The following is a 16,100-nucleotide window of genomic DNA, read 5'->3' on the forward strand; positions in this document are numbered from 1 at the left end:
GAGGGGATGAAAAGAAGAGCACAAACACACACCATAGCAATAGTTGCAGTTAACACCATAGCTGCCTCAATCTAGGGATGTGCACAACTCCAGATTCTGGTAGTCGATTAATCTATAATTGCTGTTACGGATAATCGATTAATCGGTGACAGTTTTATGACCAGTGCCACTGAGCAAAGCATTTGTTATCATTGCTCAGACTGAATTTTCTTCATTCCAAGTCTTATCAGTTTGTATTTACAGTTGTAAAACATAGGGATACCTTTAATTTCTTTCCAACAAAAGCATTTATAACGGTCCAGCTAAAAGTTGAAAAGATAAAGTCAGAAAAAAACAAATCAACTAGCACATTGGATCGTCGATTATTTAGTTCTCAGGCAATTAGTTGACTAATCGATTATTTGGACACATACCTAGTTCAACCACTGCAAAACACATATCAAAAGTGCTTCAAGAAAATTCAGGCGAGTGAATAGAAGTTGCTGATGATCAGGTTCATATTTCAGCAGTTCTAGGCCACAACACACCATCCAGGATGTGGAATAACTAGCTACCTTCTGAGCTCAGGGTGACATCGTAACCAGGAGGTGTCCCAGACTCCTCTGCTCCTGCTGGGGGCAGGACAGTCCTGTCACATTTCAACTCTTAAAGAGAAAACATGGCTCCATGTGGAGGTAGACAAGTGAGACCTTGTAAAGGAACAACAATGCACAGCAGTGGAGAAGAAAAAACTCACTTCTCTCTCCTTGACTAATATTCTATTTTTATCTAGCACTTCGCCCTTACATTATTGTTCAATGGTCACAGAAATATTGTAAGGGCCTTAAAGCCGTGACCTTTGCACTCCTTACTATTTGTTGCTTGCAATACTGGTGATCTAGGTATTAAAGCTTGAACTGCTTGCACTGAAGTCCCCCTGGATTACCGCATCAGCTAAATGACTAAAGTGTAAATGTAAAATGAGAAAAGGGAGAAAGTGAAGGCCTGATGCTAAGTTTGGTCCCGGCTGAGACCTGGTCAGCAGAAAGCTCAGTGAGAGGTGAGAGGCTGCAGGCTGCGTGTCTCATCTGGCTGCTCACCTGTGCTGGCCTTGCTCTGCGGGTCGTGGGCTGGTAGGGTGGCAGTGCCGTCTGGGTAGGCTGGTTTGACGAGCAGGTCGTGTCTCACTGGGCCCCGGGGCATGGTGGACGACTGGATGTACGGACCGACCGCCGCCACGCGAGACGGACCCGACTGCTGACCGGCTGGGCCATCAGAGGGCAGCTGGACAGCGACAGGGAGGGAGAGGGAGAGAAGAAGAGGGGTTTGTTAGAGAGGCAGGGATCTGTGAGAGTAATGGAAATATCTAGTGTCAACGGGAGTGGAATGGACGGCAGAGAGAGAATTTACTATTCAGACAGATAAAAACATGACAAACGGGAGCCAAAAGCTGACCTGTTAGTTTAGAAGTGATTACAAAAAAATTGTTGCACTCCACAGATCTGACTGGCTGAGTCCTCTACAAAGCTGTTGTAAAATACCCAATATTGCTTGAAGAAGAAAAAGTGATTATGATTATTGATTAAAGATGAAGATTTATTGAACAATTGCGTTCTTTCTTTTTTTAATACCATGGTGCATTAACACCATTTTATAAAAGCAAGATGCTTGTCAAAGCTATTCAACACTGTGCTCTGCAGTGATTTTAGAAGATCTAACAGGGTTTTGGGCACTTGGACGGAGCATCTACAACCCACACAGCCAGTAAGACATCTCATTAATTTGAGACTTAAATACAGAGTGCTTGAAGTTAGATGATAGTACCTTTATCATAGATACAATGGCTTAATGAAGAAACAAATGCCCTTATGCTATCCAAACCCCACATACAGCCTGATCAACTTTCACTTCAAGCTCAGGCCAAGTATTCCCCAACAATCTTTCAAAATTAAACTCGCCCACTGGACGAAAACCCATCTATCACAGCTGAGGAGATTAAGACAAGCCATGTCCCTTTAAAACAAGATGGACTTGACTCCCATTGCCTGTCAAGAGTATGGGGAAAAATGAACAAATCCCACTGTTGTGCCGAGTCATGCTGTAGAGATCAGATTAGAGAAAGAAAGAGACACAAATGTGCAGCTCCAATACTAGGTTAGTTACCTGGAGATGAGTGTCTTTTGAAGCCCTCTCTTTACCAGGATAGCCATTCTTGAGAAAACAAAAGCACAAACATGCAACAGCAGTTCAAAATACCAAACAATCCCCTTTTACCAATCTAATATTTTCCTAATCTTCTCTTGTTTCCTGAACTACGTGACTTAAGGCAGTGTGAGATGACTCTAGGCTGGCCTCTCTCAGAGCGCCTCTCTTCACTCAGTGTGGTTATACATGCTTGCTGGGTGATGTCAGACAGACCCTTGCTGTTTGGTTGGCGGAGAGAGCAGCCTGGACGGAGTGTGTCTTTGTGCTGGTGTGAAAAAGGGCCACTCATTATGATTCCAGGCAGAGTGTGGGTAAATCACCTCCTCACTGGGGCCTTTTCAGCCCTTCATCTCCAAAACACACACACACACACACACACACACACACACACACACACACACACACACACCTTTCCCTCCTCAGCTCCTACTTCATTATATGGCAACAAGACATCAAAAGAGAAGGTGGGCTTCTTCAATGATGGATTCTCCCACTTTCAGGGTGCAAGTTGTTCATTTATCTAAAAGGATTCAAGTACGGCTTCAAAAGGATATTTGAAATTTCCATTGTGGCATTAATTATTTATGTACGAACTTATAGGGCGCTTTAGACCTTGTAGGCCATATTTGCTTAGTAAACACTGCATGCAGCATACTAAACAGGCTATTTTTCCTTATCTACAATACAGAACAAGTATTTTCTGATGACACTGAATACAAACATCTTTGTGCTCTATATTAAGAAGTGATAAATCAGCATTGAATAATAACAAATATCAACAATGTAATCTTTATGGTTAATTGGTTGAATGTTAATTTGATTAAGAGAAAGAAAGTTAACGTGGAAGGTCACCGAATCACCTTAATTATGTTTGACAGGCAGTCAACCTGATTGGGAAAGCAAAATTAGTGAAATTGCTGCATATTACAGAAGATAACGGAAATTCATTCATGTTATTTAAGAAGATGAGCAAGAAAGAAAATCATCCGTCGACCATTCATTCTGATTATGTTTCTTTTTCGGCCACTCATCCCTTGCATCCTTGATTCTCCCTATGCATCAAATTCTCATTCAAACTACAGCACATTGAATATGTTAATTTCCCCTCCTCACAAACTATTTCAAAGAGGAGTTTGTTTACTCTTATTTAACAGTCCCATGGCAACTCTAGTGTTCAAAACAGCTCAAGGAGAGAGGAGAGAGGAGCAGAGGAGCAGGGAGACACCAGGCAGTGAGCTCAGAGCCAAAACATTAACACCCAGGGGGACTACGATCATAAAGTACTGGATATCACTAGCTAAAGTCAACTAATATCTAGTATTTGTTTAATTGTATTCTGTTGTAAATAATAAAATGTATTCTAGAATGCCTACCCAGCTCTGATTGTTTTACAAGAAAAAGTTAGAGTAAGCAGCCAGAAAAGATAGCATCTCCCCTGACATTCCTGCCTGTCTGCCTACACTCATTACTCCTCTCTCCCAGGAGTTGTTTCTGCCAAATGGGATTGAAGACACAGCTGAGTGAAGCGGGATCGTAAACTCAGACGCAACTCTGTGCGACATGATCAAAACAATGATCAATCCCCACCTTCAGACATTTCAGACAGAGAGAGATCAAAGGAAGACAAAGACAGATCAGAGATCAGAGATGACTCCTTCGTGTGAGGTGGTCATTAAGTTTTCCCATAAAGAGAGGATAGCGAGGTTGAGGTGCCTTACGTTGGCATGGGCCGGCTCTGAGTGCCAGGGAATCTGAGGCTTCCGGAGGTAAAGAGAGATACAGACAAACAGCCTTAGTTCTCTCTGACCACTAGGGGGAGCTCTGGGTGAAACCATTTCCATCATTTATAAGCAGATATATGAATATTAGTGTGCTGACAAATTGCGTGGCTCACATCAACAACAACAACTACGTCAACACCTTTGACAAATGTCGAAAATGACATGCACGTGTGTCCTGCATCAAAATTATGTGTATGTGTTTTGTGTTGTGATGTTGTGTGTGTGTGTAAAAATACTCACAGGCAGGTTCTCTTTCTGCTGCAGTGCCGCCTTCTTCTTCCACAGTCGATCTCGGAGCTCGCTGACACGTTTGTCCATGGCAGCCACCTCCAGGTTGCGCTTGTTCAGACTCTCTCTCTGCTGCTGCAGCTTAGTGTTTTGCTCCTGGTTGAGCTTGTTCCTCAGCTGGAGAGGACAAGGTGTAAGGACAGAGGAAGACGAGAAGCAGTTCAGCATCTGTGCTTATTTTAACAAATTATTGATTAGATTTGGAGTTCAATGTGGCTGTTGAACTTCATTCTATACGTTTTATTGCTGTAGTAGTATTGTGGGAGTGTGACACACCGTGGCCATACACATTAATGTTTACCCTGACACACACACACACCTGCAGCTCCTTGTAAAGGCGGTCCAGTTCAGCCACGGAGCTCTGGTTGTCATGGAAGTTGTCCATCTTGCCGTTCTTGAGCATCTCCAGCTGTCGACTGAGCTCCTCCACCTTGGACACAGCCACCACCAGCTCCCTCTGCTTCTGCTGGAACAGGTTGTTCATCTGCTCAATCTCCTCCACTGGAGAGGGATGAAGAGGAGTGGGAGGAGGGGGAGGTACAATTGAAATTGGGTAATTATTTAATAGCATTCACCTATTAAAATCACCTATATATTGAGAAAGAATAAAAAAAATCCTATGCATCCGTTCATTCAACAACTCTTAGTACTTCCACCTATCCAGTCATCCAATCCTCATAGCAGCCATCCATTCTTTGATCCATAAGCCATCATGTGAGCTCACCCAGTTTGCCATTGCTGAGGCGTTTCTGCTCCACCTGGCCCTTGAGGGCCCGGACCTTCTTCAGCCGACTTTCCTGGTTCTCCACGTTCTCCCGGAGGCGCTGCAGCTTCTCCTGCTCAGAGGCCTGCTGCTGCTGCCGCTGCTCCTGCTGCTTCAGGTAGCGAAGCCGCTGCTCCTGGTGAGACAAGAGAGGGGAGACGGAGAGGGAAGAGAGAGGGAAGCAGAGAGCAGAGGTCAGGGATGTAATTACACCAACACATTCCTATGAAGTTACATTTATTAGTTCTCCATTTATTAGCAACTGAGGGATTTTTGTTCTTCATAAGGCATAGATACTGAGAGGAGCAAAGAAGAAATGACAGGTAGGCTATGGTGCTCCTGTTGTGGGACACAGAAGTAAAAGAACCTCTCCTGGAGACAGAGGGTGAAGGGAATGTAAAAGTGAAATCCTGACAGAGGAGATGGACAAAGGAAGATGGGGAAAAAACATGGGAAAGCTGCATATCATCTGAAGAGAGAGGCCTAACATAAGACTGTGCCCTTAAGCAAGGCACTGAACCACCAACTGCTCCAGTGAAGTCGTTCAGTGGCCAACAATACAAGTAAAGGGCAGTTCCCACGTGTGAGAGAGTGAATGTGTGTAACCCCTCTTCCCCTTGCAGCTACTCACCCAGGCTGTTGCTGTAAATGTATGTATTTTTAGTGAACTTGCCTAGTTGAATAAGGGGTGAGAAAACTTCCTGTGCAGCTCCAACAGCATTATGTCATTCAATCAAATCATCCAAAAGTACTGAACTACCACACAGTGTGTGATAAACACAGAGGAGACAGAGCCTCCTGAACAGGTTCCCAGACAAGTACAATACAGCCTTTATCCAGCACTGTTGCAGGTGATGTGTGTTGATGGTAATGCCTGTTTGTTTACTTGGCTGGTGTGCAAGTGTAGATGACTGCTTAAGATTACATTCCTCAGCTTGCTCTGTTATCCTCAGGCATACATATTAACAATGTTTGGATCGGCACGCAACTCAGCTTGAGTGGCTAAGGGACACAAACCAGGTGCACCCTGCAGGCTATATTCAAGGAGGGAGAGGGAGAGAGTGAGAAAGGGAGAGAGATTGCTCTCTATGAAGAAATGTTTTCTGGTTTATAGACAAAAGTGAAACAGGATTTTAAAATAATCTAAATACGTCCGGATCAGCAGAACGGACAGAACATTTTAAGGTGCCGCCGCAAGAACTGAAAAAAACACAATGGAGGAAAAAAGGACCAGCCAAAGACTGAATTATATCACTCCTGCTTTATGTCAAATGTCTTTCTTGCCATTGCCAATAAATCCTGAGCCTAGCAAGAAATAAAGCCTGAGTGTAGCAAGAGGATAGTGATTTAGGAACACAAGAACAGTTAGATGGTCACAGTAAGGCAGCCAGTTCTCCCAGTGACGACTCCAGGCTTCTCAAATAACAAAGACTGCACCTGCAGCTGTCCACAATTCATTTCACCTGCTCTTAAACTCTGTCTACCTCACCCTCCACATGCACTCCATCTTCATTTCCAGAAGTGTGCTGGTTCTGCCTCAATACCTTTGTTGTGTGTACCGTGTCCCCACTTTCTCCCCGTCACCCACCCTTTAATCTTCCCCTCTCCTCTGCTGCCTTTTACTTTCATCTCCATCTCTTTTAACCTCTTCCTCTCTCGCATCCACCCATCTCTCTGCCAATTCCTGTCTCCTCTTTCATCTGCCTCTTCCTCTCTCTGTACCTTGGAAGCGAGTAGTTGTTGTTGAGCGTCTATCTGCTGCTGCTGCCTGGCAGCCATCTCTTGCAGCTCGGCCAGGGTCATGTCCATCCGGGGAGTCGCCACCTGGGCAGGGACAAACAGATAGAGGGACAGAGAGAGTCGGCATAAATACACATACACACATCGACACACATGCATCCTTGTATTATAGAAGTTGAGGGACAGTGTCCTGTGGAACATCAAACTGCCTTGAACTGTCGCTTCAAACTTGGTTTGATTTTGGGAGCGTCAGAGTACCAGTTTTTTGTGGTTTCAGGAGCCGCAGTGCAAAAAGAAAAGGGTAAAATAATGTTTTTTTTCTCCAGGAGGCGATATTCTTGACTATAATTATCTAAATTGGCATGTCCATGTTTTATTACTTTCTAATTCGCAGTCATACATTACTGGCCATTTTTGGATTTTGTTAATTAGTTCCCTTTGGCAGCTCATCTAGTCGGCTAGTTCGTCAAGTTTTATAGAACAGATAGACTATATGCCAGGTTATAGAATGAATGTCATGCTAAAATATATTACATACATCGCGGTGGCGAAGTACAAATGCCAGTGCCTTGGCGCTGACGCTTTACATCTCCCACCTGCATCTCCCATGCTGCATTGCAGCGTCAAACAAGGTGCGTCAAATGACTCGCATCGAAAGTCACATCGAGTGCGTTTAGGCCAGTAAATGACCCTCACAAGTGAAAACATTTCCTGGTCTTTTGTTCTTGTGGGGACATTGGGACACGATTGAAAACATAGCATACTACTTGAAACTACTTGAATAACATAACTAGCCGACATAATACTCATATGAAACCCAGTGTAGGGAAAATGTGTCTTTGTATAACTGCATTTAAAAAAAAAATCCCCATTCCAAATCACACATGGAATTTGTTTGCGCGTCTCAGGACATATGAGTAACCAAACTTGTTTTCCTCTCTCTTGCTCCTAACCTTTCAACACTCTGCTGTTCTCCCATGAAGAGCAGGAAAACACAACAGTATAAAACAGTGAGTCTTGCAGAGAAATAAGCCAGACACAGCAACAAGTGCTGAGAGGATATGACTGATAACTCATGTGTCCCTACAAATGCATTCTTCATCTGTGTTAATATAATTTGAATCCCAAGTTAGTCTTAAAGTTACTTCCTGATGGTCTTTTAAAAAAACTGCCAATAATTATTTAGATGTAATGGCATAGCATAATAATTGCATTTTTATAGACATAGCCATTCTCATGTTATCAAAAATTAGATATTCATCATTTGTATACATTCTTCTAAATGTTTGCTGGCATGAAAGAGAGGTTTTATCGCTGTGCAAATAAATATTGAACTTAAATAGTAACATGATACCATTGTCTTTATTTTTTTTAATATTGAGCAACAAGTGAGTATAATTTTGTTTCAAAATGGCTTCATATGACTAAAAAGAAGACATAGGAACTTACCCCATTCTCCATCCTTCTGTCCGGAGGGCCCTTTACTCCGTTTCTCTTGGGCTCGGAGCCTCTTGACCCTCCTGAATAACCAACAGCACGAAACAAGACCCAGTCAGACATCACACACTACTGCAGAGCTGCATCAAAGGTGACTGCCGCTTTTTAGTCCAAACCAAGAAACTCTTGGGAAAACTGTTTGCCTTATCAGACAGCTGTGAAAAATGATAGGAACTTCCTCTTTGTCTTTGCCTGTCACTCTCTCTCTCTCTGCCTCACTCTCTCTCTATCCCTCTGACCAACAACCACACACACTTAGGTGTATGCCTTTCTTTAGGTTTGCTCCAGTGGAGGGTATAGGTCAATGGGAGGTTAGGCAAATGCAGACTGGCTTGTGCTGAATGAGCTAAGCCCCTTCGGGAAACAAGAGGGATCAGTGTTGCTTTGTGACTTGCAATAATCTCAGGATTTAACCTAATACACAACGTTCTGTGGGCGGGTCCCATAAATGTGTGTGTGTGCTTGTCTGTGTACACGAGTGCACATATATCCATCCATGCCATTGGTGTTTGACAGCTGGGGGGTCTTAGGGAGCTGGCGAACCAGATCCCATCCTTAAAGCGCTGGCCCATGACCAAAGCCCTTTAGCTTATATAATGGTTTTGGATGACCCTTGACATAAGTATGTTAAATACATGGACTGCCTCAGTGTCAGTGAGGCAGACAAGACCATGCTAAGCCTACAGAAGACACATACAGTATGAAAACACTTTGCTAGCTCCACACAGTAAAGAACAAAACCTGGTGGGGAAGAACATGCTTCAGGGAAATGAGAACATCCAGCATGATGTCTACCTAATTGACTGCATACTACTGTTAGGTCCATTAGTACAACTCTATCCCCATAACATGCTCTGATAATACATGTGAAGAATACAGGCTAGCACCAACTGTGCCCACTTTTAATAACAATAAGCTAACACACAACTGTGTTACAAACACAGAGCTGAGCTAACAGTGTGGGAAAACAAGAGCAGGCTAAGATAACAGGAAGGGAAAACAGCCATCTAATCCCTGTGCCAGACTCAAGCTGTGAGGGGTAAGAGGGCTTAGTTACGCAACTGGGGGCTGAGAGGATAGCGCACGACCGAAATACTAGAGTTTTCTGTGTTCCTAAGAAAACTGAAAAGTAACAGGCTTATGACGACGTGACTGGGACACCCTGCCTTCGAGCCAGGCCTCCAACATTAGGGCTAAATAAGGCTTGTCCAGGGATTTGAAGCCTGCTAATATAAATCCATGCCTGGATCAAGGGAGTCTTAGAATACATTTTCCAAACCTTTGTATTGTAGGGAGAAGGAGAGGCAATCTGGTTCTTTCGCAACTTCTCAAAATTTTTGTTATGTAAAATGCTTTTCATAACGGCTTACCTGGAGCAAGGATGTGTGTAATGTCTAGAGGTTACGGGCATTTTACTAAGTGGGTGTCAAATGTCATTTCTCTGAGGACAGCCCTTTCCCAAGCCACGGCTCTTATGTAAGAGGAGTGTTCCTGCCTTCAACCATGGAAATCCTTGCTACTGTTTCATTATCAGGTGTGTGTGATGGTTGGTGTGTGTGTGCACACGTACATGGAGGTGGACACTCACCCGATTCCCTGCTGGGGGCTCGGTCGTGACGCAGGAAGAAGCGCACCTCAGCCCTGTGCTGTCCCCATCGCTGGAGCACATCCAGCATCCTCTCCCCCTCGCCTACAGGTCGCTCTGCAGAGGGAACACATAATACCAGGTCAGCCGTTAGACCAGGAGGTGAAAACACATACCCATGGGCTCAAGAAATTTACAAGTACACTAGACAGGAGAGGGAGAAATAAACCACAAAGTAAACGTATTATTACCTTATTTAAGGATTAAAACACTTGACAATATCAATGTCTGTGAAGTGTTTGTGTGTGTGGCGCTTGCTTTGTGAATCCTGTCCAACCACAATAGCCTGACTCTGCTGGCCTACATGCAGAGGAGATTCATTTCAACAGGACATCCGCCATCTAGTTGATCTTCCTGAGGAATGACCTCGGGGAAACAACTGTGATGTGTTGTCAATTATTCCGGCTGGTGCTGAGCCAAAGAGCTCATCATTCATTCTTCTAACTCTTTTCTGCAACCTCCTTACAACCGTTTCATTATATAAATGGACCGACATATTACAGTCGAGTGGAGGTCAATGAAACTGAACATTTACAATGGCATGACTACACAACAAATTAATAGGCACTGTAAGATAGAGATTATAATAGATTTATATCTCATTTTGATGCAGAACATGGTTATGTTATTTTCAAGGACAGTGAGTTGAATGTCGTCTGCAGTGAGAGTGCAAAATGAGACAATCTTTTCAGCAGTCAGCAGTCTTTTTTCAGGCTACTTGTGGAAGTACTCAAACACAATAATTGTCCCTCTTTTCAGTCTCTTACGGCAGCATTACCATGGAAACGGCTACGAAGCCTGGGTCCTTGAGCTCTGATTGAGAATACTTCCTGACTCTCGGGGAGATTCAAAAATGGGGAAGGCATGAAACCTTAACCCCCCCACTCCCCTCCCACCTGAGAGATCTGGGAGATGTCTGTGTGCTTGTGTTTGTTAGAGGGATTATACACTCTACTTCATTTGCATTGCAGACCCACAAGACAGCCAAAGATTAGCCCGTCAAAAAGAAATCACCAAGCATGTTGGCTACAGAACCAGTCCCCATATATCTTCTACTTTAGAAAAGTGATCTCACTGTAATTAAAGGGGAGGGGTGAGGGGAGAAGACAAAGAAGTGTCTGTGCACTACCTCCTGTCCCTTGTCATACAGCCCTATTACACACGCAAAATAGCTTGTGATTTAAAACCTGATGTTGTGTAGATGGAAGAAGATAGAGAATGGGCAAGCTAGCGCCGACACTCACCAGATCCACGCCACATCTCGGCCAGGTGGCAGTCCGTCTCTCCCGGCTCCTTGCACAGCTCCACCACGTCCCGGCACAGCGTCTCCGGGGTAACGGGCACCTCGGTAAAATGCTGGTCATTGTTACTGAGGTACACTGTCAGGAACATCTGGAGGTGGAGAGAGAGGAGGGAGGGGAGGGGGGAGAGGGCATATTAGATAGAGGAAGGAAAAACCAACATGAGATAGAGGCTCTTGATGGCCTTGGTGGAAACAAAGTGTACACTGTAATTCTCTGTAATTGGTGTCTAATTTCCCTGTGTGTGTGTGTGTGTGTGTGTGTGTGTGTTTCACTGATATCAGTCTCTGTCCCACCCCTCATTCCTCTATGTCAACAGAGAAACCAGAGGCCGTCTCCCAGCATTCCATTCCACCCTGAGCCGTCTACTGCTAACTAGCACTGTCACCACTGTGAGAGACCCCCCCCTCACCCCCGAGCCTCCAACACACACACACACACACACACACACACACACACACACACACACACACACATTAAATACCCCTGTCAAGCACTCTGAAGGAGCAAGACACTGAGGACTCTGTCTGGAGAAGCTGGATCTGAGTGTCTGTGTCTGACTGACAGATGGTTGAGACTGGCTTAGGGCTATCTAAAAAGGACTGGACTATCTCAATGAGGCTGTCACTGATATAAGTGGAATGTGAAAACCTTCAACCATGACTAAATCAAGCAGAAAGATTAACTGTCTAACATCCAGCAGCTAGCATCCTTAATGCTAGAATTCCTGTCACATTATGTACTGAACCTAGGCTATGACAGCCAGTATATTCCTTAAAAAACCGATCAACCGATTCAATCATAACAAACATTAAAAAAAAAATTCTCAGATCACTACATGAAGATTTCTGTGGGATTTTATGAATCTTGACAATTAGCTAGGCATCAGGAGTCAAATTTAATAAAAGAAAGTATGTCTTGTACACATGGGCCTTCACAGGCAATTTAAAAATGCACATCTGGGAGTGAAGACTCGTATTCAGCCCTACATGATTCTCTAAAAGCTAGACAAACCCTGACACTGAAAGCTAAAAATCCCGTCTGTGTGTTGTCACAGATGTGCGCTTAAGAGGCTTTTAGGGCCCTGCTGGAATATGCTCCATGCTGTAATCTGATCATCAGTTTGGACTGACAGCTTCGATAAGGCTGTAATAAAACCAATATTATACCACAGGTGCCCTGGGGCATGGCATGACCTGAACTTACTGAACCTTTTCTATCTGCGCCAGACTTTGGCATAGTGTGACATCTTCAATGGAGTCGCAAGAGAGCAAGAGATCAAGAACAGCCCAAGAACTAGAATAAACTGTAAAGAGCAGAATCATCAGAATCATTGTTAGAATATTGTTGTTGTTCCCCTCTCTCAGTGTCCCAAACCCCCAGGATGGACTGTCAGGTTTTTTATTCTCAATATGTCGGCGTGAACGGCCGTGCCTACAGGGGCTATGCTGGGAACATCAGGTCAGCGGGGTCACAGGCACAAAGGGCCGAGGGGGCCGAGCAGCAGAGCAGCTGCAGCCCTGACGGGAAAACAAAGGTAGTCGGAGGGGTTTTAGAGCTGTGGGGTGCAGTGAGAGAAGGCGCAATACTCTCAAGCTACATGCCTTTATCCCTTTTATTCTTCAAAATGTAGCTTACTGAGTGAGTGGGCAGGTGAAAAGTTTCCCCCAAAAATCTCCTTGGCAACAGATGCAGCCAGAAAGGTCTGTATTTCCAATGTGATGAGGTGAAGGTGGGAGCGAGGGGTGGGGTGGTCTGACTCAGAGGGTCTGACTCAACCAACTGCTTTGTTCCATAGGAATGCAAATTAATGACCCCCCCTAAACCCCCCCACCCCCCACCCCCCAAATGGAGCAAATGAGCAGTGAGTCATCCTGGTCAGTAATATACAGTACAGAAAGCTGTAAATAGATGTCGTCCCTGTTCCACTGGTTCTCGTCACTAGCCATGGAAGACCACCCCAGAGAACAAAGACCACAGATCTGGATCAACCAAGATCTCTCTTTCCTGTCCCCTAATCAGAATAGTTTTACTGTACTTTGTATGTAGTTGAGAACTAAATTAAAATGACAGTCGCCACTGTGAAAGGAGCTGTCAAAAAACAAGCCATCAATTTCATATAGGAATAAAATGCTCTTCAAATCTGACTTCAGTGAAGGATTCCAGAAAAGTAATTTAGAGATCAGTGCAGGGCAGCTGACATCATCACAACTTCCCAGCAATGCAGGACATTCAAATGACCCTGTAAATATTTGGAGAGTGAAAGAGAGACAGCAGAGCGAGTGCAGGGGTGAGGGGTGGGGCGGCTGTGAGAGAGGGAAAGAGAGAGAGAGAGAGAGAGAGAGAGAGAGAAGACAGCAAAATAAGGGGAGGAGGATGGAGTCTTGGGGGTGGCAAAGCCTATGTGAAAGGCCCATTCTCTTCAGCACTAAAGTTAATGATCCAGGGCTGCCACTGGCCACTCCTAGCCTCCATCTAGATGAGTTAGCACTTTGCTGCGTTTGCTGCTGACCTTCATCCACCTCCTGCACGCTCTCGCTGGCTCGCTCCACAGACATAAACCACCCTGCATGCGAGATACCAGAATACATTATTAGAAAAGAGCGTGTGTGTGTTTGGGGGGCTGGGGGAAAGGGATAGTAAAATGCCTAATTTTGACATTAGGCTATATCCTAGCCTATAATCGGTTACTTAAGCTAATGGCTAGTGCATCGGGCCAATTTAGATTTTGCTACAACTGTAGATGATTCACTCTGACACACATCTCTGCATATCAATATTGCTTGGGGGCAGATATTCAAGCTGCAGAACCACATCTGCAAGCTTGATGAAGGGGAAAGTAACTGCCTACAGTTGGGTCCACCTAGACAGAGACAGGTGAGTACAATACCCCGAGACTCGGCTTTCTCTTAGGCAAGCAACTCCAGAGTGCATTAAATATTCATAGATAGCACACTGAGGGAAATTAAAACAGCTCAATAACAACCTGATAGGCCTGTTTCATAGGAACAAAGCAGAACAAACAAACAAACAATCTGTAGAGCTACAGCTAGCCACCTTACAAAACCAGGGACCTGAACCCATTTGGCTTTTACATAACAAAGTTTGTCAGAAATGTGGTGCACTTGGCTTACGTCTATCAGAGTGAATGAAAGAAGCAACTGCTGAATCGCACTTCCTTCCTACCTGCGACAGGGCAAGGCGATTGCCCTGGGGAAAGAGGAGGGAACGTGCTGCACCATAGCGATACATTTCTAATTCCATCACAGCATCAGCTAGGTGAAAGCTACTGAGGCGCTGTGTCCCAGGCTTTGGGACAAAGTGTGACAGCTTAGAGCATACTCACAATACAGACAGTGCAAAGAATGTGGCTGTGAGTACTGTAGCCTGAGCTGTAGAGAACCTCAAAGCAGAGCAGCTATAAGGCTGGGTCACTGGGGCTATATCTCAGGGATTAAGTTAATCCTCCATATAAAAATATAGCCTCGCACTAGACTACTGACTCAGTCTTACAATAGTAACCTTGAACTCAATAGCCTGGGGCTAGGCTACAGGCACTATGTCTCTAGTTTTGAGACTAGAGAATATCCTTGTGAGTAACCTTCAATAGGTAAGGAGTCAATTTCTTACAATAGCAAAAACAGTGTCATCAAAGCAACTGCATACATCTTGTGTCTATACCAGTAGTTCTCAAGCAAGCCTGTGTCATCAGTATGCAAGTTTTCATTCCAATCAAACACTTCACCAGCTGATTTTACTGATTAGTTCCTGGCTGAAGGTGTGCAAATCGGTGAAATCAGCTACTAGTGTAGTGATTGGTTGGAAGGAAAACCTGCATCCTCTTGCGCCTTGATGGCACATGCTGAGAACCATTGGTCTAGACACAGTAACACAGACGGAGTGTGTGTGTCTCAGAGATGAAAGGCAGCAACATCAAACCCTCAGACAACAGACACTGTAAGAGCACATCTAAGAGGAAGAGAGTGGCTGCAGCTGACAGCACTACCTTGACCTGCCCTGTCAAAAAGGACGTAGGGGTTGAGAAAGAGATAAACAGACAGAGAGAGACACACAGAGGGAAACAAAGACATAAGGGTTCATGCAGGTTACTGCAGGCAAACAGGCTTCCTTAGAAAGCTCCTGTGTCTGTCTATCCTGCCTGAAGTTGAACAAGCCCCAATCCTCCTAGGAGGGCCATTCTATGCCAGATCTACTGACTATAACTGGCACAAACACCCAACTGCCCACAAGATCCTGATTTGACCCTTTATATCCTAATTTGGCTCCCTTCTCCCACACCATAGGCCTCAGTAGATGCCACTGATTGCTCTTGACTATGCGTCCCGTCCTTAGCTGCCAGAAAGAAAGTAGGCCTATGGGGAACAGGCTTTTCAGGCCTCTCTGGTTGTTTAGGCAGAGGACTGAGACGACTAGAGTTTAAAGATCAACATTTTACACACAGCCAATTACAAGAAGGAGCACTGTATGTGTGTGTGTGGCATTCCCACTGAGCAGAATAATGATCAGATAAGGTTCACGTGCGCTCCAGCACAGGAGTGGTGCCGCACATAAGCAGAGAGCAGTTGGTAGAGAATTGTTGGCTTAAAGCCCCTACGGGTAGAATATTTACCTCTCAAATTAAGTTTGATAGCATAGTATAATGGCTGTAGAAAAGTTAGACCATCGCGTGAAAATTGCTTTGTTCTTATTGTGTTGCTCTATATGTTTATTCTATACGTCTCCGGGTACAATTTCCCGTGAACCAAAACAAGATGATGACGATCTCACTCTACTTGTTCGTAGGCGAACAAACACCAGTACAGATGCTGTACAGTCCCATGGCACCTAGCTAGGTGTGCAGTGTCAACTGTCACTCCAGTCCTGGAATAATCAGAATAACC

General features: G+C 44.6%; 1 protein-coding gene across 2 annotated transcripts in view; it reads right to left on the reverse strand.

The window, feature by feature from the left end:
- Positions 1–16,100, reverse strand: part of tp53bp2a (tumor protein p53 binding protein, 2a) — a 34,019-nt gene that overhangs the window by 10,996 nt on the left and 6,923 nt on the right. The window contains exons 3-12 of one of the 2 annotated variants that reach the window (XM_071908169.2): positions 11,143–11,290; positions 9,842–9,955; positions 8,206–8,276; positions 6,739–6,840; positions 4,978–5,152; positions 4,573–4,754; positions 4,206–4,370; positions 3,903–3,941; positions 2,143–2,190; positions 1,080–1,263 (exon numbers count right to left, since the gene is read on the reverse strand). In XM_071908169.2, the coding sequence (XP_071764270.2) occupies positions 1,080–1,263; positions 2,143–2,190; positions 3,903–3,941; positions 4,206–4,370; positions 4,573–4,754; positions 4,978–5,152; positions 6,739–6,840; positions 8,206–8,276; positions 9,842–9,955; positions 11,143–11,290 (1,228 nt within the window). The remainder of the gene's footprint in view (positions 1–1,079; positions 1,264–2,142; positions 2,191–3,902; positions 3,942–4,205; positions 4,371–4,572; positions 4,755–4,977; positions 5,153–6,738; positions 6,841–8,205; positions 8,277–9,841; positions 9,956–11,142; positions 11,291–16,100) is intronic. The other variant, XM_071908170.2, reaches the window with a different exon arrangement.

This window comes from Centroberyx gerrardi, chromosome 15, assembly GCF_048128805.1.
Source record: "Centroberyx gerrardi isolate f3 chromosome 15, fCenGer3.hap1.cur.20231027, whole genome shotgun sequence".
NCBI lineage: Eukaryota > Metazoa > Chordata > Actinopteri > Beryciformes > Berycidae > Centroberyx > Centroberyx gerrardi.